At 39.2% G+C, this 26,103-nt stretch overlaps 3 protein-coding genes across 3 annotated transcripts; 1 reads left to right on the forward strand and 2 right to left on the reverse strand.

The window, feature by feature from the left end:
- Window positions 1–520: 520 nt before the first annotated feature.
- Window positions 521–6,666, forward strand: LOC104449196 (protein CLT2, chloroplastic). Its single transcript, XM_010063262.3, has 10 exons — window positions 521–967; window positions 1,219–1,364; window positions 2,134–2,171; window positions 2,549–2,664; window positions 4,058–4,157; window positions 4,246–4,281; window positions 4,368–4,418; window positions 5,113–5,236; window positions 6,017–6,142; window positions 6,237–6,666. Exons 1-10 carry the CDS (start codon window positions 558–560, stop codon window positions 6,386–6,388), a joined length of 1,299 nt encoding a protein of 432 aa, XP_010061564.1. The 5' UTR covers window positions 521–557; the 3' UTR covers window positions 6,389–6,666.
- A 1,181-nt stretch (window positions 6,667–7,847) lies between these two features.
- LOC104449195 (neuroguidin) lies at window positions 7,848–11,540 on the reverse strand. Its single transcript, XM_010063261.3, has 8 exons — window positions 11,187–11,540; window positions 10,888–10,975; window positions 10,422–10,601; window positions 10,154–10,336; window positions 9,867–10,040; window positions 8,829–8,983; window positions 8,556–8,685; window positions 7,848–8,218 (listed from the first exon to the last, which is right to left on the reverse strand). Exons 1-8 carry the CDS (start codon window positions 11,228–11,230, stop codon window positions 8,207–8,209), a joined length of 966 nt encoding a protein of 321 aa, XP_010061563.2. The 5' UTR covers window positions 11,231–11,540; the 3' UTR covers window positions 7,848–8,206.
- Window positions 11,541–18,420: 6,880 nt separating this feature from the next.
- Window positions 18,421–25,655, reverse strand: LOC104449194 (GATA transcription factor 25). Its single transcript, XM_010063260.3, has 7 exons — window positions 24,983–25,655; window positions 24,539–24,622; window positions 24,315–24,448; window positions 20,747–20,854; window positions 20,527–20,632; window positions 18,898–18,957; window positions 18,421–18,818 (listed from the first exon to the last, which is right to left on the reverse strand). Exons 1-7 carry the CDS (start codon window positions 25,283–25,285, stop codon window positions 18,711–18,713), a joined length of 903 nt encoding a protein of 300 aa, XP_010061562.1. The 5' UTR covers window positions 25,286–25,655; the 3' UTR covers window positions 18,421–18,710.
- Between the last annotated feature and the right edge of the window lie 448 nt (window positions 25,656–26,103).

Consider the following 26,103-nt stretch of genomic DNA (forward strand, 5'->3'; position numbering starts at 1 on the left):
CGACCATATGGTACCAATTTTAAAACACCTTAAATTTTAGCATGTTTAAAAAGATATTAGAGGGATGGAAATAAAAGACGATTTCAAAGATTAAGAATTTTGAGATACAATCAGTACCCCTTAAATTACAACAGCTTACAATAGATTTGGGAACAACATTACATGTGTTACTTTGGTACGGCACTTATTGATGTACTATAATTTTTTTTTATCACTTAAACATGATAATTTATGTATGTAACTCATTTGATTGCAATGACTATTTTTTTTTTTTTGATAACTTAACTCATGCATAACTTTAAAATTGCTCACTTGAATATCATAAATTCTTATAAACGCATACCATCAGTGTTATACCACATCAAATTTTCGACACTAGATGCTATTAAAAAGTTAAGGTACTCAAGTAAAAAGGAAAATCATTCCATTTAAACGAACATAAAAAAAAAAAAAGAAAGAAAAAATTGCAACCGTTTGAACATTAAATGGTGGTGCGGTCAAATCCGTCGTCTCTCTCCCTCTCCCTCCTTCCTTCCTTCCTCCCTTTTCCGCCATTGATGGGATTCTTGCATGCGGCGTCGTTTCCGCCGCCGCCTCCCTCTCATCTCCTCCATGGCTCCAACCGCCCTTCTCTCCTCGCGATGTCGCCGCCGCCGTCGTCTCCTCTCCCTCGCCGCCTCCCTCCCAAGCTCCCGCCGCTTCGCACCCGCCGCAACGTCGCTCGCCTCCTCCGACGAGCTCCGGCCCCGAGGCCCCGCGCCCGCGCCTCCGCCTCCGCCTCCGCCTCCGCCGGCGGCGGCGGCGGCGGCGGCGCCCCTCCTCCGGCGTCTCCGGACGGTAGCCTGGCGATCGTCGGCTCCGCGGCGGCCACCGTCGCGCTCGCCGTCGCCAATCGCGTGCTCTACAAGCTCGCGCTCGTCCCCATGAAGCAGTATCCTTTCTTTCTCGCGCAGGTCACAACCTTCGGGTGAGTCTTTTCCGCCCCGCGCCAGTTCTGAAATGGAAAATCCTCGATCAGTTTGTAGTGCTTTTTTTCATTGCTGCTACCTGCTTCGTTAAATGGCGTGGCCACGTTATCCGTCAAACGCGACGTTGCCACTTCCAGTTCATAGAGCTGCCGTGCTGAGCATAACTTCTTGTTCGCGTCGCTCGCGCTTTCCTCGACCAATTCGTAAAACCCACCCTTCAATAATGTGCGTGCCTATTGGTGAATCGCAGGTACGTGGCAATTTATTTTTCGATTCTTTACATCCGCCATCGAGCTGGGATAGTTACCGGCGAGATGTTAGCACTTCCCAAATCGCGGTTTGTGGCCATCGGAATGCTTGAAGCCCTGGGAGTAGTTACTGGGATGTCTGCTGGAGGTACTATTCAGCATCTTGGCGAACGACTGTAATTATTTAGATGAGTTGCGCGGCTTTATTGGTTTTTAAAAGGTCGCAATTCATTGGTAGTCTGCAAAAGTGGTATGGATGTTATCGTGGTCTACCATGCAGAGGAAGAATCATCTCATTCATGCTTGTTAGTAAGGAAAAAAATTGTCTTTGATTAATCATCTCATTCATGCTTCCAACAGCTTTATTCTTCTCTCGGTTCTAATTTTGACTGGCACTGTAATTTCAAAATTTTTCATTTGAACTAGTATCGGTTGAGGTTGCTTGTTATATTTCGATAACGGACCTAACAGGAAGCTGACATGACACATGACTGAGGCTTAATGTGGCACTTCTATTCTGTGTCATGCCATGCCGTGCAAGCTTCTTTTAGGTTTTTGACAAAAAAGAGACAAGAGTTAGCACAGTAAAAACCATGTTAGACTTACAGCAAACTGATTAGAAGTTTTGAAATTGTAGTGATCTGATCAAAAGTCATGAGAAACTTGAATGGCCAAGAAAGTAGTTTGCCTTGAAGAATCATGACAGTGAACTTTGATGTGCTTGCTACAAAACCAAAAAGACAGCTCCAGAAGATAGAGTACTCTTTTTTTCCTTTTGAAAAGAGAAAAAAAAGCTGTGCAGCCTACACAAAGTAAAGTAGAAGAAAATTCAAAGTGGTTGTTGAGTGGAAAGAGTCTATTTATGAAGCTGTTAATAACTAGCAAGTTGGAATTCTGAAACTTCATGTCTTCTGCAGCAATGCTCCCTGGACCCGCCATACCCATATTGAGCCAGGTACTTTTGATTTTGTGAAGATATATAAACAGGAATTCCCATGTGAACACATGCTTATGAAATTGGTTATGTCCATCTGGGTTTAAACATATATTGGAAGATAGAAATGAATCAGTGTCCTGTCCAGTTTTTTGGACATCTGCCAGGCAATTACCATGAAATAGAAATTGTAAATATGATCTATTGACTTGTTCTGTTTTAATTACTCAGAAAAAGCGAACTACCTCTTAGAAAACCAAAGTGTCAATGGAACAGTTTGCATGTCATCTGGCAATGATGGCTTTCTTTTTATCCTCTCTGTAGAGGACATTTTTGTTGTGGCAACTGATTTTCTCAACTGTTCTTCTGGCTTTCTTTTTTTATCCTCTCTGTTGCAGACATTTTTGGTGTGGCAACTGATTTTCTCAACTGTTCTTCTGGGTAGGAAGTATTCATTAAATCAAATTGCTGGCTGCTTACTTGTAGCTACTGGTGTAGTAACAGCTATAGCAAGGTATCCTAATCTCTTTTTGTTGTTTATGGCTCATGCAACTTATCCAATCATCACGTTGATATGAAGTATTGGGTTGTCCTTGTTGCAACATTGGCCCTATATATGCATGAAATACTATCCTATTAAATTGGACCTTCATTTTCTTCATTCAAATAAATTTGCAGTGAATATTTTCTTCCAACAGATAAAATAGTCAAAAAATGTTTTCTCTGTCAAGTTTATAACTTTTAATTGATATTTTGCTTCGTTTTAAGACACTACTGTTTCTGGACTCATTTTCAACAACAACATGAAGAAAGCTATCTCATATGTATCTTGAACCTTTTGTCTAATTTTGGCATCTTCCTGCATTGTGCTTTTAGATTTTTAAATGTTAAATATGTAGGAAAGATGATTCGAGAAATTTTACATTGTGTAGATATTGACTTAAAATTGTTGAACTGCTTGTAAGTAACTCCTAGGAGCTCCATCAGTCACATATAAATCAATCCACCATAACATGAAGTTACAGCACCTAATGCATTGAGATAACCATTACCCATATTATATTCTATTGAATTTTTTTCTTCTTCTGGGAAAGCTACCAGAATAGTCTATTGTAAGTTGTTAATAATCTCTCTACTCATGAATTTTTCCAGCTGCTTAATATGAACAATATTCACTTTCATCACATTGCTTCGACTTTCTGCCAGGTAATTTAATCATTAATAGTGAATGGAAGAAAAGCATTTGCTCATTGGTGCTCCTCATTTGTCATTTTAGCAATTACATCTGGTTGTTATATAAATGACTCAAATGACTGGTCATGTTTTATCGATGCACATTACGTAATAAATTCATTTAAGGAAGGAAAAGGAACCAGTACGTTCTGTGCTGCAATCCAAAGATAGATCCAACTTTGTCTCTAGGTAAGGAAGCATGGGTAGTGAAGTATTGAGGGACCACTGCCAACTTACTCAATAACATAAACAGTTAGGTAAAGACATGGTCAATATCTAAGTACTCCAACTCTCCCTCTCATGTGTCGTTCTTAGTCTCATGAAGATGGAACTTAACATATAAATACTAACAACGAGTGCCATGGGTACAACAGATGCATCCATTGATATGATAGCTAGCCAAGAGCTGATATAGCTTTATCGATTGTATGATTCTACTTGTAATGCCATGGTTGTAAAGGTATAGTTACCTACCTGCACCTGGGAAGTCTTGAGTTTGAGTCGTGAAAGCAGCCTCTTTGGCAAGAAGCAAGAGAAGGCTGTGTTTATCAGATGACCCTTCCCCAACCCTGCATTGTGGGGAGGGAGCCTTGTTGACCAGAGACACACACTTTTGTAAGGTTTTTACATGCAATAGACTATAAGTTACCAGCATTTTCCTGCTCTTTTTTCAGTGGGTCTAATTCTGGTCAGATTTTATCGGGGATTGAGTTTGCGTGGCCATTGGTGATGATTGCTTCCAGTGCTTTTCAAGCCGGTGCTTCTATTATAAAGGTCAGAAAAGGAAAAACTCTCTAAGTCTTAACAGATTGTATTCTCATGTGAGCAAAATGGTAAATGTTAAATTTTCTTCAATGGGCAGGAATCTATTTTTATTGATGCTGCAAGACGCCTTAAGGTAGATGATCTGCTGAATCCCAGTATCCAGTATAGGTGAAGTTGGCTAACTACTTATTGAATGTCTCCCAACTTGTATCCTTTCAGGAGAAGTCACTCGACATTTTTGTTGTCAATTCTTTTGGATCTGGGTTTCAGGTAATTCTCCTTGTCTCCATTGAACTTTCATGCTAGAACTTTGTCATCATAACATGTCGTGATGATAACTACCAGAAGAAAACTCTCTGTTTGGTGTTGAGTCTCACAGTCTGACATAAATTTATCAGTCAAGTGATGGAAACAGCTTTTTTTTGTTAAAGAAGAGCAACAATGTAAATATATCTACGCCTTAGAATTGAAGATGACCATAGTATATGAGCGTAGAAATGTCATGGTGCAGTATGGGTGCGTATCATGTCTATCTTTCGTTGACAACCAAATATCGTGCTTTCCCATGGGTAAACCTGTGCCAAATCTTATGTCAGAAGTAGTATCCCATTGGAGAAGAAGTAGCAAACGAAGACTTAGTCATTTAGGGTAACTTTTGTATCACTTTGTATGTTCATTTCTTTAGGCTTTTTCCATGAATTTTTTCAGACCTAGAGGAAAATGTGCGAGAAAATATATTGTTGAGGGGTAGACCATTACTCTTTCTTTTTAATTTTGTTATAGTGCAATAACAATGTGACTGAAGGTAGGTACATGTACTGATTGAAAAGAAAAAGGATTGTCTTTACCTGTGACCATATCAAGAATTCTATAGTGAATGAAAGTCATTCAAAGATTTAGCAGTGACAGATATAGTTCCTCTAATGATGCATCACTCGCTGTTCATTTTGATGTCCTTTTTCAGGCTCTTTTTGTGCTTCTGTTTCTGCCCTTTCTGTCAAATTTGAGAGGCATACCATTTGCCCAGCTTCCTCAGTATTTGAAAGAAGGAGCTGGTTGCTTTCTAAATATTGGAGCCAACACCACAGGTAAAATATTACATCTTTACGTAGCCATCTGAAAGATATGTTGTTGAAATACGGAAGAGGGCACAACCATGTCTCTTGGTGATTATTTCCATAAACCCTATTACGTTGTCTACAATTACATGTCTGCAACCACTAACAGAACTCCTCATCCATCAGATGAAGGTAACTACTTATCCACTGTGGATAATCCGTATTTCAAATGGTGGTCATGTTCATCCATCTCATCTACCTAAGTTTTGATCTTTTTATTTTAACAGGGCAAGGTTTAGGGACAATCATCATTCTCTTATTTCAGTTAATTTTGTAAATTTTCAACCTCTCTCTAGTAAGAACATCATTTTCTGATTTTTCACATTATCTTGAATTATGTACATTTGCTCTCATCTTTGAGAACTAGAATTTAGTTCCTTTTTTTCTGAGTTTGGAACATGTTGTGCATCTTCACATTATTTGTGCAAAGTATGGGCGCTAATAGGTAGCATCCAGTTATCAGGAGAAAGACTATGAACTCTTAACCCTGTTAAAAAAACTTTGGATCGGTTTTCTACACGGACCATTTCTCTATGTCTGTCTTGAGGTGAAATGGTAAAAATCCTTTGCTAGGATTATTATGCATCCCATTTTAGTAAGTTGCTCATGAATTTGTGTAATTGTCCTATACTAGATAGTCCTTTGACTTTTTACAACCTCTGTGTACCTCCTTTGATGTGTTCCCTTTCCAATTAACTTCTTTCATCTAGCTTATGTTGAATTCTTCTTTCACCTGTGCAATATGGTCAGGTTGTGATGGGGCACCTTGGCTTCCATTAATTTTTGTAACTACCAACATTATGTTCAATATATCGTTGCTCAATCTGGTGAAGATTTCTTCTGCTGTTGTTGCTTCTCTTACTGTAATGTTGTCAGGTCATCTCTCTCTCTCTCTCTCTCTCTCGTGCACACAGATGCTTTTGTCATCACATGTTGTAAATATCTGACTGACTCTCTCTCTGTCTGGCAGTTCCCATTTCAATTTATGTCCTTTCTCGTCCATTGCCATATCTCCCCGAAGGTGCAAGCTTAAGTCCCTTTTTTGTGATTGGCGGAATCATTCTTGTACTAGGTCTTGTTCTTTACAATGTACCCCAAAGGCAGGTTGCAAAAAGTGATTAGAACAGACTCATTGCCCATGAGAAAATGATAGCCTGGACCCTCACAACTAATCCACTGGCATTGTTTTGTTCAATCGATCCAACTCTTTTTCAAGTGTAAATGTGGCAAAGATAGGATTACTCTTTAGGTAAATTCACTCAAATGAAAGCTGCTGAACCTTCATATTGCATATCAAGTTTGTTCTTGTATAACTTCCATTTATTAGTCCATATATGCACAGCGTTCATGAAGTGATGTTGTCTAGAGTATAATCAAATGGCTCTACTGTATTGACTTGATGTTGACGTCCTAGTCCCAGCTCTTCAAGTTTATGATTGACAAGATTTTATTTGACAACCATTTCTAACTATGGTTATTATTATCCTGAATTAAATTTTAAATCCTATAATCAGTCCGCTTATATCATTTCTTCATTGATTCTTTTTTCGGACTTGTTTGAAACCTAACTGAGCACGGATCGCTCTAGTATGTCAAACGAAAACAGTATCCCTTGTCAAGACTATGGTTTGACAGGCGCAGGCTTCTTTTGAGCATGAAGTTAGAACAGGAAGTGACTTATTAGTTACGGTAAGATAATGTAGGTAGTATAATGTACTTCAAACACATCCAAAGTCACTAAATTTCACGTACAAAAATTACTTTTTAGATATGTTCTCTAATACAAACTATTAACATAAAACATATATCTTTGGTAAATAACATGATTATTTGTATTGAAAAGTTTAAAACGGAAAGTGCGTATTAAAATGTGGATAGCAAAATAAATAGTACATGCTGGTACCTTGGTTTAAACGAGGGATGCGCGTGGCTTTAGGGTAAAACCAGATCAGTGGGAATTAGTGAGGTTTCGGGTTATAGGGTATGCAGGGTGAGTTTTGGATCTCAAAAATTAGGTAACTGATTTCAACGGACAAATTTCAGGACGAAACCTCATGCAAGTTTTTATATATTTTTTGTTTTTAAAGTTCTAGTCAAATTTAACATAATTTATGACTCGAAAGTTTTGATCTGATTTCACAAATCCGAACTTCAAATCCTAGACCAAGGAAAGAAAACGTTGCACACAATTTTTGGCAAAGTCATATTGCGAGGGGCTCTAAATATTACAAACTCATTTTTTCCCCTAAAAGTATTCAGGGCAAATCCGTCAGCAGTGGATTGTGCAGTGAAACATTGCTTCTGATGTACAACATAGATCAGAAGGTGCTGGAAACATTAATAAAAAAATTGCAGCACATGGACAGGGAATGTAGGGCTCCAACTGGGAAAAACGTTAAATCACAAGATCTGCAACCTAGCCTTGACAAGGTCATGTTCCTGAGTCCCGACAATGGTTTGATTACCAGCACATGATACGATCATATTGCAAAAAAAATTGAAGTATGTCAACCAGAAAAGAAGCAGCTAGAGTATTCACAACTTCACCAATTACTGCATTCGGAGAATGCAGTAACATCAATACTTGCCAGAAAATGCATCGATTGGGCACTTTGGCCGTGCTTTATGAGTAGTTTTTACAGGTGCTTAGACCCAGAATCCAAAAAGCTTACAATGGCTCAAAGGAGAATAACATTTAAAAAATTCAAAAAGGAGACATTGGTTTGATGAAGTCGCGATCTCACATGAATAATATACGAAATTTACGTAATATTTGAGATCATAATGAACAAGCCTTCTGTTACATTATGAAACCTACAACTCTTCCAGTAAAGCAAAACTGCACCATCGACAAAATGGCATTCACTCCCCTCTGCCTCATTCTTGCTCAAACGGCAGCCATGCATCACAAGATATTTTCACAAAATGAAAAGCTCTCCTTCAATGCCTTCTCTGTAAATAGGCCCAAAGAAAATGTCATGAGACTAGCAAAAGTAGTGTATACTCTCTCATTTCAAACTTTCTTTCAGACGAGAAGGAAAAAAAAAGAAACAATGTAAGAGAGAGGGAATCGCATGCTGCATGAATAACGGTTTATAAAATAAGAAAACGGAAAAGGAAATGTCCTGCACAATAAAACACAAGTGACTAACAGATGTAATATCAATTTCCTCCCAGTCCTAAAAAGTCTTACGCACAAATTGGCTCAGTGGCAAAGGAAGTTGGTCATGGTGTGGGCAGACTAAAAGTGAAAGCAAATACAAAAGCAAGAGTACATATTCAAGAGTACCTTGTGCTTCTTAAATTTTCTGATCCCGCTGCTACCACCACCACCAAAGCCAGACATCTTTTCACCACCATCATCCTCTAAAGGCAAGGTTTTGATTTCATCGTAAAAGCTGTCAGTAAGGCCAAGCAACCTGGCAAGGACAGGAGAAGAAAGGTCAGAAGCATTTAAAACATAAATATAATAACATTTTAAATTGAATTCCACCACAGGATGTAGAAAACCAGGGGATAAGTCACAAACAAAATATATTAATTTAGCTCATTATAAGCATACCCATTTCTTGACTTCAATAAGTGCTTCTGCTTCTTTTTCTCCAACTTTGTAACAGGAGCTCGAGTGAAAAGCTCCTCTTCTCGCCGTGCACGCTCTTCCCATTTTGCCTTATACGTAGTAAGCTCCCTACTTTCGGTCCCAATAACTTCACGAATCTGCATATATTATCATCAGCCACGTCAGAATCATAGAGTGACTAAATAAACAATCAAAGAATCTGCTACTTTATGGGCTGATATTACACGAGTAAATAATGTAATGATGCTTTTACATGATATAAAAAGATACTCAATGCAAGTGGAATAGCTCAATATAGCTACATAAAATATCACAAAAAGAATGAGGGGAAGATATTGTGCAAAATAAAAAAGACAGGTTAATGATAAGTACCCCCCCAAACCCAACCTGTGGAGTATGTTGCAAACACTTCATCTTTAATATTTTCAAAGATATACCATTTCAAATAGATGAAAATACCCACCCACCCAAAAGGCTTAGAAAAAACACTTCAACTATTAGTCTTACACAGATTAAAAAATGACCCAGATAGGCTGAAAATAATAAAATAGTTAAATGCCCTTTGAAATTCATTAGAAAAAGAACAGCGCATTTTTTTTATACCCAAAATAAGATTGATTTTGAAGATTAACTATTTATTGATTTTGCGATAGTTCCGAATCTCAATTCTTTCTTTGGCTAATTAGATGAATCAAGAGATAGTAAATAAAGCTACACAACAAAGTAAATAACATCTTAAATATGTTGGAGCTCACATTAATCGTTATGTAAAAATGCACGTTTCTTCATCTTGGGGAAATCTTTTTCTAAGGGGACTAAAAGAATGTCCAAATAATTGTGTGCCTATTTACAACAATTTGAAAGGTCATGCATGTATTTGCAAAAGATTTGGAATACATATATCCGGCAAAAGAGAATTTCATCCTCCCTTATCCCAATGAGGATATGCTGCTCCACCAACCCAGGAAAAGCACTACTGAGGACGATAATCTATCACATCATTGAAGAATTCAGTCTTACCTCTTCAGGTTTCCCCTGCAAATCATCCATCAATTCTCTCACATAGTCACTCTGCCCAGCTTGCCGTAGAGTCTCTTTCTCCTTTCTTAAAGCATTTTTTTCTTGCCTTGACATCTTGTCCTCCCCCATTGAAGTCGGGGCAAACTTGGGAGGCTTATAAACACCACTACCGCCCTACACCATATGGCAGTTGATTTAGAAGTCGGACAGCATATTCTTTTCTTCAATTGGGTTGCCAAATAATATATAAAGCAGAGCTCAAGTAGAACTTTTGGTTAGAAAATCACCTCAGCAGTTGTATCTGATTTGCTGACAAGCATGTCTGGGTTTGGACGATATTTCAACAAATCTTCAGTTCTCCGAGGAGCATCTGTTTCCTTTTCATTCGAGGCAGTGCTCTCTGCAGCACCTCTACCAATCGTCGTGAGTTTCTGAATTTGGTATTGGAGTTTCTTGTCAATGGGTCGGATCTGATTCAGCAAGAAGATAGTGATTTCATAAGTACCATATTTTAGGCAGTAGAAACTTAGACAAGAAGCAATAGGGAATATGAACCTTTTCCAAAAATAATCTTATCTCTACAAGGCTCCGAACAACCGGATGACCATCAATTGAAAGTCCTTTTGCCTTCCGCAGCAAATAATACACGAGTGACTGGCAATAGCTTAAAAGAAGTAGGTGTTTCGCTTCAAGGTAGCTTATCCCTTCTGCTGTTGGAAATTGACTTGCTTTTACCTGGTATATGGTACAACTCCAAATCAATTATAGCGTCATATGAAGGAGATGTATAACTTTGGCACTCAAACTAAGTTCCAAAGGAAAACACATGATCACGCGACGACGACCTGATGATAATGTCATGTCCAAATTTAAAAAAAAGAAAAAGAAAAAGAGAGAGAGAGATAATAAAATGAGACGCACACACACAAAAGAAAACTGATGAAGTGCTCAATTCTCAACTATTCGTTCACTGAAAGAGATCATATAACGCAACCCAATTGGGCTCCTAAATCTCGCCTACCTTTGCAGTTAAAGCTTGCACCTTTGCTTTCACCGTATCCAGCCCTTCTTTCATTTCCTTCAACGCTGCAGCCAACTGAGGGGCCTCTCTGGAAAAAAAAAAACAAGAAATTCATCATCACAAATTGTTGCTAGACCCCACAAAACCCACCAACTATCTCAAAGGGAAACACACACAAGAAAAGAAGAAGAAGAAGAAGACATCATCGTCATAGCTAACTCCATAAACATGGGTTCTCATCAAATCTTGTTTCAGAAACCTCCTGGAGAGAAACAAAAGGCTACCCGGAACAAACTAACCTGTCCACGGTCTCCTTGTCGGGTGAACTGCTTGTCTCCTCCATGGTGGCTCGTCCCGCCAGTCTGGCTCGCGAAAATTCCCCCGAACGAACTTCGGGGCGCCACGGGAAGCAAAGCAAGAGAACACCCGCGACGCCGCCTGCTCTCGCTCGCTCGAATCGTGAGCGGCGCGACCTGGGGAACGGAGACCGGAGGGCTCGGCGGGGTGCTTCCCGATTCCGCTCGAGAGCTTCGATGGCGGCGGCAGCGACGGCGGCTGGCCGTCGGCTTGTTGCTGCGTAGAGAGAGAGAGAGAGAGAGAGAGCAGGAGCGCGCGAAGAGAGAGAGAGACTAGGGTAAGAACCGATTCCAAAACCGATCCGACTAAAGCTACTTAGCAAAAAACATATTTAAAAAATTATCAGCTACACATAATTTTCTTAGGGTCCAATATATATATATATATATATATATTTATTTATATAATTATATAAATTTACGCTTGAAAATAAGAAAACAAACTCATCAAAGAAATTAATGAAAGATTGCTACTAGGGAGTTTCCTTCATAAAAGATATTTCAAAACAATTGCATAATCCCGTTCTGTCTTTGGTTATTTTTGAAGTTGAAGTTGATTAATGATTTTTCATAACAAAATTTAAAATATATATTTTAAATTTCATACAACGTTTACTTAAATATCATTTTTTTTTTCGCTCACTTAAGTGTCATATTTACGTAAAATCGTTTAGTTGAGTGCCTATTTTGGCAATTCGTTATACTTGGCATTTTAAATTATATTTTCAATCACGTGACTTTAATTTAAGTCCGAGTGGAAAATTCTCTTTGTGAAAATTGTGGATTTCATAAAAATAAAAAATAAAAAACTTGCAAAGCTCTCTCTCTCACTCAGGCTCTATTCGCGATGATATTATTTTTTTGATATCCTCACGATTTTGTTCTCTCGACTTCACCCAGAAAAGGCTTTATAGCGAATTAAAACTAGTGCCACACCTTATATGGCACATTACCTTATCGTGCCCATGCGATACGGGATTCGGCTCATTCCTGGCCCCTTTGCTCCCATCCCTCGGAAGATCGAGTTGCTACAATTTTGCCTACTCTTGCTCTATCTTTTGTTGCTTCGACTTGGAAGCATAATCCGGTGACTTTGGCGACAGCGACGACGACGCTCTTCTGTCATCCATCAACGTCGGCTCTTGCTCTGAGAGCTTTAGATTCGTGGGTGGAGGAAATAAAGAAACGGCCATGGGATTCCTAAGAGAGAGTATGAGAGTCTCTTTGTGAGTCAGGGTTCTTTACCAATGAAGGGCACAAATCCTCTCCCTCTCATTGGCTTGCGCCAAGAATCCCAATTTCGGCTTTGACGGATTTTGCCATAATTTTAGAGTTAGGGTTCTTCCCCAATTTTGATTGAATTTTGCTTTATTTTCCTCAAATTAGGTTAGGGTTATTCGAATATATCTTTAAACAACGTCATTTAGCATCTCAAGTGTTGACATCGACTTGTAGGCACCCAACATTGGATGGTCTAATTTATTTTAATGCAACATTAGAGTTTCCAATAAAGCAAGTTGCCGATGGCACACTAGCGTTAGGTCACCCGCAATGGCGAGGTCACCCGCCGAGGCCCATGAGGTCACCTTGCCGGCCAAAAGAAGAAGATAAAAAAAAAAAGAAAAAATTAATTAAAAATTTTGAAAAAAAATATTATTATAAAATTGCCACATTAGACGGTTAGCATCTATGTCAGCGTCGACCGACCAAATTTGATCGGATGGACTAAACTGACACAATTGCAGATTGTTTAGAACTAAATTGGCAAAAAAGAAAGGTTTAAGACTGAATTAGAAAAATTATAATAGATTTAAGACTATTTCATTAGTTCCCCCTTTTTTAGGTCGAAAGAAAATTATATTTATTACTCAAAATGAGGTAAAAGTACATAATCTTCTTGATAAAGCAAATTGAAACAAAGTATGAATATTGAAAAACAAAATCAAATCCAAAACCCAAGGAGGATTGATGGAGCAATTACAAAGTTAAACAAAAACTCATTATACATGAACAAATCTATCAAACAAAATCAGTAGAATAATCTCGTGCCTTTATCAATGATGAGCACATCAATTATTACGGCATTATTAATTGGCGGTGTGCACCTAGGTTCAGCTTTCTCTACACTATTATCATACAAAAACAATCATAATGGGTTAAATAAACACGGATTTAACATATGGAGGATCAAATCTTCATAATTCAACGAGATGGCAAAACTTTTACGATCATCATAAAATTGGAGGCAGAAAACTTATATACAAATAGAGCAAAGGGGCATCGAATCCTCAAAAGCATATTTATTAAACTCCTAAATCTAGATCGAGAGAAGATAGCACCCAAATTTAGAACTAGATCGAGAGAGTTTCAACTCTAAAATCGAAAATTAGACCGGGAGAAGAGAACTCTCAAATCTATATCGGGAGAGACAAAAAGTAAGCAAAGAATAATAAATGCAAACAAAATCAACAAAGCCTATGTACTTTTGAGGGAGAAATATACTATTAGTGCCATAAGTTGTGTACGGCGCTCATTTTGGTGTCAAAAGTTTCTGTCGGATCACTTTAAGTGCCAAATTTTTTGAAAAACAATTATTTCAGTACTAACGTCGATCTGATTGGCCAGAAATCCGACGTGACAGTTTTTTATTAATTTTTGACGCTAATGTGGCTCGCCAAATAGTACAGTTAACATGTAAACCACAAAATGACATCATTTGGCGTCTTTTCCCCAAGTCGAAACCCTAAATCCCCAAATTGAGAGAGAGAGAGATCGTTTGGCGTCTTTTCCCCAAGTCGAAACCCTAAATCCCCAAATTGAGAGAGAGAGAGAGAGAGAGAGAGAGAGAGAGAGAGAGAGAGAAGGCATGGTAGCGTCGTCTTCTTCCCTGAAGAACAACACCAGCACCAGCTCTGAGCCCAATCCACCATCTCCATTGCGCCCTCCTTGTTTCCCTCGCTCGTCTTCTCTCTCTCTTTGCACCTTTGACCTATCGCTTCTTGCCCGAGAAACAACCTCAGCCTCTCCTTGCTCACCTAGTCAAGCAACTATGACGGAGCTTGAGTGATGGTGGCTGAGCCCAGTGGCCGAGTGACGATGGCTGAGCACAGTGGCTAAGTGACAGTGGCCGAGCAAGCTAGGTCGGCAAGGATTTAACAAAAAAAAACTCTAATTTCAATCCCAAATGAGCTATGCAGCGTCATTTTTCCTAGGCCATCCATATATGACAGCAAAAGGACATCATTCTCTTAAGGAGGAGGAAAACGACGTCATTTAAAAGGCTTGTCGATTTCTTTTTATAAATATAAAAGCCATGTAATCATTTTGGCCGGAATCTCTCGCCGGTAGTACGAAAGTAATCGTTTTTTCTTCGATTTGATATTCAAGTGATTTGACAGAAACTTTTGGTACCAAAGTGAACGCCGTACATAATTTATGGCACCGATAGTGTACTTCTCCCGTACTTTTGATGTGAAATTTATGAGCATTTGATCAAAGCTTTTGAATCATGTAAATACCATCGTCATCAGCTACAAAATTAATGAAACTATGTTGTGCTAATAAGTGCCCTATGCCCCTACGAAAGACCTTCCGTAGCTCAGGAAGGCAAAATGCATACCCAGCGGCTCAAGATTCGCTTAAATCAAATATTGTCAAAGAGAGAGTCATAAGAAATGAAGTATCCAGCCACTCCATCACCAAACACATCACTTCTGGTAAAGACCAATATTCCACTCCACTCAACAAAGCCTCATTCCAAGCATACCAAAGGAATCAATCATGCTGCATGCTGCACTATAAATTTGAGAATTTCTCTGGTTTAGAAAACTAGTCCAACCAAACAAATATGTACTTCTGATGCCTGGATAGATGAAAGCTAATTCAGAAACTTCAAGGTCAACCTCGGAGAGCGTTTAACATCGGACTAGGAAGTAAAAAATATAATCATCTAGTGGGAATGTCTTATGTAGGTGCATCTCTACCAGCATGCAGTTCCCAATGTAAAATTCATCTTCCATTATCACTAAATAGATCCAGCCGGAAGCATGTACCGGGGCAGAATTATACCTCGAAATAAAGATATGCAGAAACTCCTATCGATTTGATAATGCAAACCATACATGCTCAGCAACCCTTTGATCTGCCTAGCATTATTACATCTTGAAAACTTAATAAAATTAATGCTAGGACTGAAAATTCAAGGCGTCCATTTTCCTCCTTGTTCGTTGATCGAGAATCGAGACAAAATCTGGCACTAAGATGAGACGTGAAAACACTCGATCTTGTACCTTGATACGTGAACTGGTCTTGTGCCCTTTAACGAGGTTGATGGGGAGACGTGATCCAGTCCGGCAAAGAAATGCAAATTTCAAAAATTCTGCTTCTTGTTGTAGAAAGCGGGGGCAACCACAACGGAAAGAGAGATGGACAACAAACGGGATTCATGAGTTGTCTCTGCTTAGCTCCATAGTTTTGTATTAGGTTATTTCGGATGTCTGCTGGGATGAGGACTGGCTATGATGATTACCACTAAGAGCACGGTGCCTCTTGCACTGTTTCTTTTCTTCTTCATTTTCCAGTTCGACCCCCTCGCTTTAAATTCACCTCAATTGGTCCTCGCACCTGCAAATCTTCGTCGCATTGGTTCTTGAAAGGTAGAGTCGATCAGGGGTCCGGTGGCTCGCTAACCACACAAGCTCAAAGTGCAAATCCTAGGCAAAAGAAAATTTCTTCTAGGGTTGAAGTCTTTCACTGAGAAAATTCAAAGCTTGTTCAATCACGGACGAATCTGACCAGGAGTCTCCAGGCTTGACGATCCACTCAGCCCATCCATCGCTATCAAATGATCAAGTCTATAGATGGCTGAAGTATAGAATGGAGAACAGATAAAGCTTCATGTGTGCCAGTTTGGCTGGAGGAGGCTTGCCACTAAGGGGTCTGCAACGGCAACCACCTGAACCAAACTGGACCAGCCGGTTCTGGGCGGTTCCCACAAGTGGTGGTCCGGTTCCAAGTTCCTATTTTGGGAATCAGTGACTGGTCAGTCCAATTCTTGGTTCTAGAGTGGGATCTAGGTCAACTATTTATATAAATATATTTTTAATCTAGTAATTATAAATTTTTCGTGCCTAAATGGAGAGCTCCAATTGCTGCACCTTGGGTAAGTCGCACAAGATTTTTTGGATTGCGAGGAGGAAGCAAGCCTCACGAAGTTCCTGCTCAGGCATGGGAAGTCCTTGAGCAAGATGATTCCGTGCTTAGAGGATGGCAAGGTCAAAAGATTCTATTCTCAAAAATAAAATCATATCCCGAATCGTGCCATTCTCCAAGGCGGCTTCTAATGAATTCTATAAGCTATTTCATAGGTCGAGTCTTGACTGTTTCATACTTCATATTTGTTTGCATTTTGCTGAAACAAAACTATTTTTTTTATCCTTGAATGCGTCAACTCATCACAAAATTACTGCCAATATAGTAAACCAACTGGTTCCCAGTTTCAAGACTGGCTAGTCCAATTCCCGATCTCAAAAACTTGGCACCAGACTAGATTAAGAATTGATTGCCTCTGCTTGCCACAAAGAAGGCACATAAATAGGTCTAAAAATGACGTTGTCGTCAGTTTTGATTAACACTTTTGGTACACCATTTTTATTTTCCCTTTTTGAAAAATCCACAGAATCATCTTTCCAAAAAGGTCTAAAATCTATGTGAAAGAGTTGAGCATTGATCTAGGGTCAACTCTGGACTAGCCCAACCCTGCCAATTCTGATTCGGTTCCCAAGAAGATTGGGTCGATCCAACTCGAACTAGCCATATATTATATCTAATATATTATTTATAATTTTTTTACATAGAAAAACCATAAAATAAAATGCGTCAACAATATGAAATAACTCATTAGTGAGGAGTTCAAGTACTTTTACATTATTCTCTAATAACTTAAATTTTTAATGATTTTTATGATATCAACGACCATAATTTACAAAGAAAAAAAAATGTTTTTTTGAGGAGTCCTCGTAGTGTCCAAAATGGCATAAAAAGCTCCTTACAACATCCTCTTATAATACTCGTTCTATTTTATCGCATTTGTTATCTTAGTCTTTAATTTGCCAAAATCGAAAAAAACTTCTTCGCTCTCTACTGGACACTTGCCTTGCTTGTTTTGGGTCACTCGTGCCACTCGTCGCTCGATGCTTGTCTGACTTGTTGCTCCCCGCTTAACGCTCGACGCTTGCTACTCACCTCTCTTAGTTGATCTCACTCGTCATCAAATCCATTGGATCGATCCAATCATTGATCACTTTTTCAAGGAGCATAAAAAATTAAATAAAAAAATTTCGATTAGTTCCGGGTTAACCCTTGAACCGAACCAAACCCATTGGGTCAGTTCGATCATTGGTCGCCTTTTTAGGGAGTACAAAAAATGAAAGAAAAAAATTATCAATTAATCCCGGATTGACCTTAAAATCGAACTGAATCCATTGGAGTTGCTATTCGCCGCAGTCGCTGGCAACCGGTCTGATGAGCACGTCGTAAACTCGCCAGGCCAAGACGAGGTCTGGTCTAGCGACGCTTCGATGAGGTCACGGTCCTCGTCTAGCCAGTCGCTGGCCAGCCTGCCAATGATCGACCACTTAAAGAAGAAGAATAGGAGAAAGAAAATGAAACAAGAAAAAAGAAAAAAGTAATAAAATTATTTAAAAATTAAAATGAAATGATTTGGAGTAGAAACTTTGAGCATGGTACCAAATGCAATGCTATTCCGAGAATTGAAATTTTGAACAATTACCAAACGACTTAAAATGCTTAAAAATTGTTCCCGGACACAAAAGTGTTACCAAACACACCATTATCCCTCACTTGTCGTAGAGCATATACTGGCCAAGCATCTACTTCCCCAATACACTTTACACAATTTTTTAGACAATGACAATTCTTAACCAATTCCATACACCGAAACATGCGTCCCAAGAACTAACCCTAGAAAATCCCTCGAAGAAATCATGACCAGTGACCACCAACCGAGCAGCCATCATCAGCCCTTCTCCACTGCCAAGGGAAGCATTAATAGTTCGAGCTCTTGACAGATATTAGTCAGTAGAATCGCTTCAAGCGGTTTTCTAAACAAACTTTCACTTAACGAGACTTGACAGCAAAAGTCGCTGAAGAAACATGCTAATCCAAGAGCAAGACAAACTCTTAAATATCATTTCATTGTCAAGCCGATGGGGACCTAAAAATGTGTTTTGAATCTGGGGCAACTAGAGGAGCTAATTTGTAAGGAACCCCTAATTAGTACATCAAAGAGCAAATAGCAAAGGAATAACAGTAAAATGATTTGTATTCTGCAAGCAGTTCGATAACTGTACATTTAATAGCACAAGCAGAAAAAATTACTGGACACGTCCCACTTGACCGACCCCTGAAGCAAGTAGTGTCCACTATAACTTGTAAACCAAACTTGGTTCAGCGTTCAGCTATCAAAGCTCCGGAGTCAGCTTTTGAGAAACTAACGAGACTGTTGTTTGGATGAATGCCAGTTCCAGAATCTGAGTTGTTTACCTCGCCTTCACACTGATTCAGAATATACATCACGTTAAAAACAATACGATCACAAGATAGCAGTAATAAAACTTGTTCGAACAAAACATGCCTGTTCAGCTGAGGTAAGAGGATGATCCTGGGTCCTCTTGGAAAGATCCCTCAAGGTCCCCTGCAAAGTCCATCAGGAATATTTGGCCACAAAAATAAGTCCATTATGAAAGATACTGCGAAAGCTAATTGATGGATAATAAATGGGAAGAACACAACCAGTAATCAGAATCAAAAAGACCACACTCCAGCACAAGTACGGGAATCAGAAGAAAGCCTATTTGAAGTTTAACCCACTTTAATTAATGCCCTTTTTATAATGCCACAACATCTTACTTAATTCAACCCTATCAACTTTGTCTAATTTTACCCAGCATGTAGTATACAGTGAAAGCTAGTAGAGCCAACAAATCCCAGAGCAATATCAGCGTAACACTCAGTGTAGACTATAAAATAGTGGGACAAAGAACGACTCCAAAAGCATGGAGTACTGAAAGCCAAAAGTGCTGTAGACTGCATGCAGTTCAATTGAGATGTAACTGCGCTTCCCCTCAACACTGAACTTGTGATAATTTCAATAGCCAGCTCAGGTGAAGAAGATAATGACAGAAGATATGAATTTAGAAATGCTAATAATAAAATGGCATTGGTTAGACGATCAGCAAGAACCACTCTCCGTTTGCTCTACAGTCTTAACAGCAATCATCTCTCAACTCTCTTAGATATTTAATACATTAATCTATCAAAAAGAAATAGAAAGGCATAACACATTCCTTGAAAATAATGTTATAAAGAAATTATTGACAACAATATAAAGAGCCTGTCCATAATATCCAGGGCTTGGAGATATGAAAATTGTGATATTATTTCCAAAAGATTTTCTATGCTCGAGAGAGGAAATGCATTAAATTTGACAGCCCTAACATCTGCATTACAGTACCTCAGTGACAAATTTGCGAATAATATTTAAGAATTTTGGCAAATAATGCACTGCGAAACATAGCATCCTTGAGTTGAATCTTATATGGAGGCATCAATATCCAAAAGAGAGCTCAAACAAGTAGCTCGTAGCGCACTTGACAAACTATAGCCAATTAAACATCCTAAATGCCATTAAAATGTCAAAAACAGCACAACAAGCCAAGCAGTTGGTAGCTCAGCAAAGCCATCATTGCAGCTCAAATTCACGGGTAGATAACACAAAATGTTAAAAGTCAACAAATGACATTTTCCTGAAAACCCTTTGTCTAATTGTATAATTTAAACAAGACAATCAAGGCATTTCAGACCGTATTTGGCAACTCAAAACAGTTCCGATAAGAAAAAAGTGAGAACTAATGCAAGAGCATAGCTATGCATGCTCTCACGAATGCAACCATGTTGCGAACATATACATGCATATACAAGCGCATGCAGTGCCGACATAAGAAAAGAATTGACAACACGAGGTAGGAAAGCTACTAGCAAGGCAATTACAACTTGCTTTTCCTAAGTCCTAAAGGCCAGATTAATGCAATTCTTGCAATGTGCTAGCCCAAGGCATTTTGTGATGACAAGAAATCAGGTTCACCAAGGCTCAATGAAGTATCATAAATTCATGCAACATATAATGTCAAATTTTAATAACAAAATATTTGCTAAGAGATCACAAGCATGCAATGACAATCTGAATAATGGATAAGATACAAACCCTGTTTGCCCAAAATAGACCACAAGCATTGCAAAGAGACCTTGGACCTGATGGTCCACGCCGCATCATTGGAGTACATTTCGAGCTTGTACCACAATGCGTACAACTGATAGAATCACCACAAGTATACAATTGTTAATACAAACAGTATATGAGAACAAAAAAGTCATTACTTGAGGTAGAATCAATAGAAGTCAAATATTAACAGTGACCAACTCACCATGTTTCTTGTGGTGCCTCATCTTGTCCAGAATCCTGTGCTGAGCCCCAACCAGACTCCCCTTCGGACTTCTTGGATGATGTGAACTGACCCTTGTTTCGCTGCATCCTGATGAATGAGATCATTATAATTATGGTTTGTATGTAATGGCCGACAGCAACAATAGTGAGAGTATTACAAAGAAAAGTAAAGTTATCACTGAAACAACTTATTCATTGAGATGAGTCAGCCTAGTATGTCAAACCAAATTCACAGCATGTTAAACCATATTGTTACAAGGGAAAATTTGTGAAAATAGTATCATAACATAAAAGAGTTCATGCATGAAAGTGCATCTCATGAACAAAGGAGACATAAGATACTTCCACACACAAGATAACTTAGCCATCTCTGAATGACATGGTCTTCAGAAGAATTTCTAGTGGCAAGGGTATAAAGAGGATTCCAGTCATGATTTGGTTTAGGCTGATAGCAAGTAATGCACCGAAATAGGATATTCTCATAGTTCAACATGAGAAAACCTTACATTAACCATATATTGTACAATGGGCTACTATTTCTGCCACAGAAAATATTTTCCACAAAAAGACCACATTCTAAGGGGACCTAAATCAAGTTATAACATAACCCGCTAATAGGACTTCCGATGCTGATTCGATTTTATAGAACTAAAAAGTTGAACGACTTAATGACTTATGAGAAAAACTGACATGTTTATCGATCGGCAGATGTAGAATGCAAATGCAGGACCAGGAACCAAATAGATTATTAAAACTAAGAACTTCCCCAGCTCAAACACATAGGATCAGCATTCATACTTCCTTAATAAAGATGCTTTAGAAAATCAATCAAACATCAACATGAAAAATATATCAATTATTCAATAAGCAGAAAAGAACCATAAAGGTAAAGGTACACACCTACCTTCTCAATTATTTCTAGTACCAAATATTTGCTGCTTAGCAGTAAGATTATTCATTCCTGACTAGAAAACAATGTCGCCAATATTTTAGCCGCATTAGTGTTACTTTCTATACCTTCGATAAGGTTAAAAAAGGGTAATTGGCACTTCCTTCTAATTATGAGGAAGCCATGACCATGAGGTGTCTAATGTCCAAGAATGCGTGATGCACACACAACCTTTCCCTAAAGATAAGGAGACACCATTTCACCATTTCGAAGATGCCCAATCAAGATATGTAAAGAATACTTTATGCTTCAAGAAGGCCTGTTTCAAGAGAGAGAAAGAGGATAACCTTGCTGCGTTACAATTCACCACTTTCACTGAAAGTATCCTCTCAATATAGATTCCCCATTTAACTTCCATTTATCATGTAATTATCTTTGTGTGTAATGCCCAATTCCACTGCAATTTCAGTTCCTCCATATTGTGGTTCTTAATTAATTCAATTCATCCATACTAGCTTTCTTATTTGGAGTTGCACTTGCAAACAATTTTGTGTCTGCAGGATTCAAATCAAATGCAAATCCTGAAAGTTACATGTTGTTGCTTGATTTGGAATAAGAACTTATAAATAATCATAGAGCAGTTATTTCAGAATGAATTGAATCCAAGGAAAATCACTTCGCTTTCAGAATAATCTCCTTCAGGCTTCAAATCCACCATAATTAATTTCTGCTAGTAAATTAGTAAAACCAAGTATACGTGCTGATAAGCAAAATTAGTTGTTGGCATTTCCAACGGACTCGAGATGAATTCACTTGCAATTGCATAGAAATTAATATAATTTAATAAGGGATAGAACAGATTCCAGGATGGAGCTTGTCTTTTTCTCCATTCGAAGCCACTTTAAAAGACAACACTCAGATGCTTTAATGTTTCTTTTCTTGAAGTTTTAGCTGAATATCAACATAAAGAAATAAAAAAACTTGTTTACTAATAGCCTGTTGGAAAAATTCCACAAGACGACAGCATCATCACACTGATACTCATTCATCTTCAATGATAAACCCACCCAACGGGCAGGACCCATTCTACATCCAATGTTGGTCTTATAGAGTACAAAAAGGCGTGTAAAACACACACCAGCTATAACTGCAAAGATGAACTCTATTAGAGTGAAAGAAGGATAGGAACAACACATGTGGAAGAAGGTATTTGACAATATCTGGAAAGAAAAGGCATTTGAATGATAAAGGTAAAGGTTCACTGTTAGTCCCCAAATATGCTAATGATTTCCAATCAAGTTCTTAAACTCTCAATTTTTCTAATCAAATTCTTGAACTTGCGTAACTTTTCTAGTCAAGTCCCACCAACTCCAAACCCAGTTAATTGAAGCAAACATATATGTCGAAGCGAACAAGGGTCTCACGTGGAAAGTTCAATTTGCTCTTTTTTCTTGAAAAATCTCATTGCTAAAGGCCTGGTTGTAGTCTTTGAATCGTCATCTTCAGAATGCTTTATATAATAAGGACCAAAACCCAAGATTTGCTATAACAAACCTTGCTATAACAAACCCTGAAAATAGGTTGATACCTTCACAAACGTTCTTGTGGAAGTGAGCATAAGGGCATGTGTAAACATAATAAAAATTCCCCTATATGTAACTTGTACCTCAAGATATCCATAGCACAACTTTGCACAAAACCAGTAAAGCCTTGAAAAGGGCAACACATGGGTCCAATCACCACAACATATAAATTAAGAGCAACACGTACGCTCACTAAAATATACTTTGAGTAACACAATCCCAGTGATACTAATATTTCCAGCACAGGCAACACATAGGATTGGAAATCACAACAAGCATATATACAAGGGGCAACACATAGGCTTTAGTCCTACACACTAGCTGATAGTGGAAAAAGTTCTCCCCTATATTAACACACGACTCTAGTAAATAGGATGCAGAGCCGGCAGCACTTGGTCAGAAGTGTTGTGCCAGTTAAAAGACTTCATTAGACAAATTAAATAGTCAGGACATCGATATGAAAAAGGAGCTAGTAAGGCTAAAGGTGAACTTCCACTGCTGGCAAATATTGCATAGACATCGCATTAAACTGCATAGCAATAGAAAATCTGAAGTCTACTTCAAAATCTGTGAGAGGGTGACCAGATACAATGGTGGTCGGGCAAGTATTCCACCACCGTCTAATGGTTCTCGACATCTCTCTTTCAAAAATGCAGCAGGGAATCAACTACCCCTTGGGGTAGGATACTAAAAAAGGAAGTTGATCATCAATTATCAATAAAGCCTGGCATGAAATGACCAAATGAAAAAGCTCAAGAAATGATGCATGAAACTAACATAAAACCAGGATTATTTATACCGACACCATACAACAAAGATTTTGTCCAAATTATATCTTGTAGCCCGAAACTAGTGAGGGAAAGAGCTACAGGTCTAATGGCAAACAAGTGTCCTTCCCTAGCAGCAGATCCCAGTCTGATGCTCACAGTCAGATCCCTACCTCACTAGACATATGAAAAGTTTCACCTTCTACCCGAATTACAGCTCATTCTTCATGGAAACTTCTATTGCGCCAAAGAGTTCTATAATCATTACAAGATATGCTGAATGAAAATGGAAATCTATCAGATACCAACCTGAGTGCAACTTCTTGACGCACACTGTATCGAACTTTCTTGTCAAAGCACCTCTCTTTCCTCTTCTGACGAAACCTATTCAAGGAAGCTGCCCTTTGTGGTAGACTACACCGAGGAGGAAAGTCCACAACGCCCTATGGAACACACACTTTTATAAAATCAAGCTACTGTGAAAAATACAAAAATGCCATGACTAATGCAAACCACACACTCAATGGAACTACCCGTTGATTCTGCAAGGCCAAGTCCATACTCTGCGTCCCAGATGATAATTCACATCCTCCCAACAGTAATAGCACAGCATGAACCTGAAAGTTAATGGAAAGAGACAATTATATGTTATTAAAAGAACGAGCATCACAAACCCACCTCTCTTTAATGGCAATGAGAGAGGTCACAAAGAAAGCATTCTCTCTCTCCTCCAGTAATATCCTCTACAGTGTGTACAACAAAACATGAATTAAAAAAAAAAAAAGAAGAAGCTAAAAGGCAAGATAAAAAAAACGACCTTCCCACTGTTCCCTCCAGAGCTCAAAACTGGAAAAGAATTCGGCTTTCAATTCCATATTCCCCCATCAAGCTTTTCCCAGAACCCAAAACGCATACCAGAACCAACTACAATAGGCAATCCTAATCACACAACGGGCACCACACAAACAAATCAGCACCTTTTTGGGCGTGACGGCATCGAACACGTAGACCTGGCCCCGGAACGACAGCGTGAGCTGGCTGGCCTCCTCCCCGCCGGCCATCCCCATGTCCGCCCCGGAGCCGGGGACGTAGACGGCGTCGGGCGGGATGTCCTCGATCATGCCGCCCATGCTGGCCCCGGCGGTGGCGCCGTCGTCCAGGGCCTGGGGCTCGTACCGGATGTGGGAGCCTTCCATGGAGTCGCCGCCGGAGTTCCCGGAGCCGTCCTCGTCGCCGGCGATCGGCTTGGGGAGGTTCACGTGGTGAGGGTGGGCGTACATTGGGTGGGATCGATTCCGGCTGCGCAGGGCGGAGTCCGGCGCATCACACGGCGGGGAGGCCCGAATTGCGGGGCGGGGCGGGCGGAACCCTAACGACCGCGGCGGGGCGGAGGACGAAAGCTTCGATTTTTTTTCTCTTTCGTGGGGTGGAGAGGACGGAAGGAGAGAAGAGGGGGCAGGGAATGGCGGAATTTGTGGGGGAAGGGGGAGGAGGACGGATTTGAGGGTTTGCGAATGATGATGATTTTTTTGAAGAGGGGGCTTATTCTGAAAAACTGTGAAAATGAGAGTGTGGAGGGGTGGTGCTCCCTGTGTGTTTTTAGACAGAGAAAGAGAGGTATTATTTAGAGAGAGAGAGAGAGAGAGGGGTCTTGGGACAGTGCCCGAAAGGGTGCCGATGTTCACGAGTTAATGCCCCCCCCTTTCCTCTTCTCAAAAACGTATTCTTTTACTGTTCTGACAAAAAAAAAGGAGAATAAATTTGGATTGTGTACTTGAAGATAGATTTGCATCGCACCCAAAAACCAAAAACAAGACATGTTTGTACCCACGCGATGTGATGAGTCGGGTTTTCCTCCGACCTTGGCTTAGAGGGAACTTACTTGGCATCGCACTTCCGATTAGTGAGTTATAGTTTTATTTTTATATTTAATTAATTTTTACACATAGGTGATGTTTGCAATTTCTTTACATGAGGATGTATCTTGTGGTGATTTTACTGATTTACCGATCGAGCATGATTAATTTGGCGACTTGATTGCATGGGATAAGGGTTTATCGTGCTTGGGTCGTATTAAGCGACATGCCGATATAGAGCC

Source organism: Eucalyptus grandis, chromosome 6 (genome assembly GCF_016545825.1).
Source record: "Eucalyptus grandis isolate ANBG69807.140 chromosome 6, ASM1654582v1, whole genome shotgun sequence".
NCBI lineage: Eukaryota > Viridiplantae > Streptophyta > Magnoliopsida > Myrtales > Myrtaceae > Eucalyptus > Eucalyptus grandis.

What these genes read in the sequence shown, in the direction of transcription:
- LOC104449196 (XM_010063262.3), top strand. Translation starts at nt 558, where the DNA reads ATGGGATTCTTGCATGCGGCGTCGTTTCCGCCGCCGCCTCCCTCTCAT. An exon ending in CTTTTGGATCTGGGTTTCAG is followed by an intron (nt 4,419 to 5,112) that starts GTAATTCTCCTT and finishes GTCCTTTTTCAG; the next exon opens with GCTCTTTTTGTGCTTCTGTT. An exon ending in TATTGGAGCCAACACCACAG is followed by an intron (nt 5,237 to 6,016) that starts GTAAAATATTAC and finishes CAATATGGTCAG; the next exon opens with GTTGTGATGGGGCACCTTGG.
- LOC104449195 (XM_010063261.3), bottom strand. Translation starts at nt 11,230, where the DNA reads ATGGAGGAGACAAGCAGTTCACCCGACAAGGAGACCGTGGACAG. An exon ending in GACAAGGAGACCGTGGACAG is followed by an intron (nt 10,976 to 11,186) that starts GTTAGTTTGTTC and finishes TTTTTTTTCCAG; the next exon opens with AGAGGCCCCTCAGTTGGCTG. An exon ending in TAAGATTATTTTTGGAAAAG is followed by an intron (nt 10,337 to 10,421) that starts GTTCATATTCCC and finishes TTGCTGAATCAG; the next exon opens with ATCCGACCCATTGACAAGAA.
- LOC104449194 (XM_010063260.3), bottom strand. Translation starts at nt 25,285, where the DNA reads ATGTACGCCCACCCTCACCACGTGAACCTCCCCAAGCCGATCGCCGGC. An exon ending in CGTCAAGAAGTTGCACTCAG is followed by an intron (nt 20,855 to 24,314) that starts GTTGGTATCTGA and finishes CTCATTCATCAG; the next exon opens with GATGCAGCGAAACAAGGGTC. An exon ending in CTCTTACCTCAGCTGAACAG is followed by an intron (nt 18,819 to 18,897) that starts GCATGTTTTGTT and finishes ATTCTGAATCAG; the next exon opens with TGTGAAGGCGAGGTAAACAA.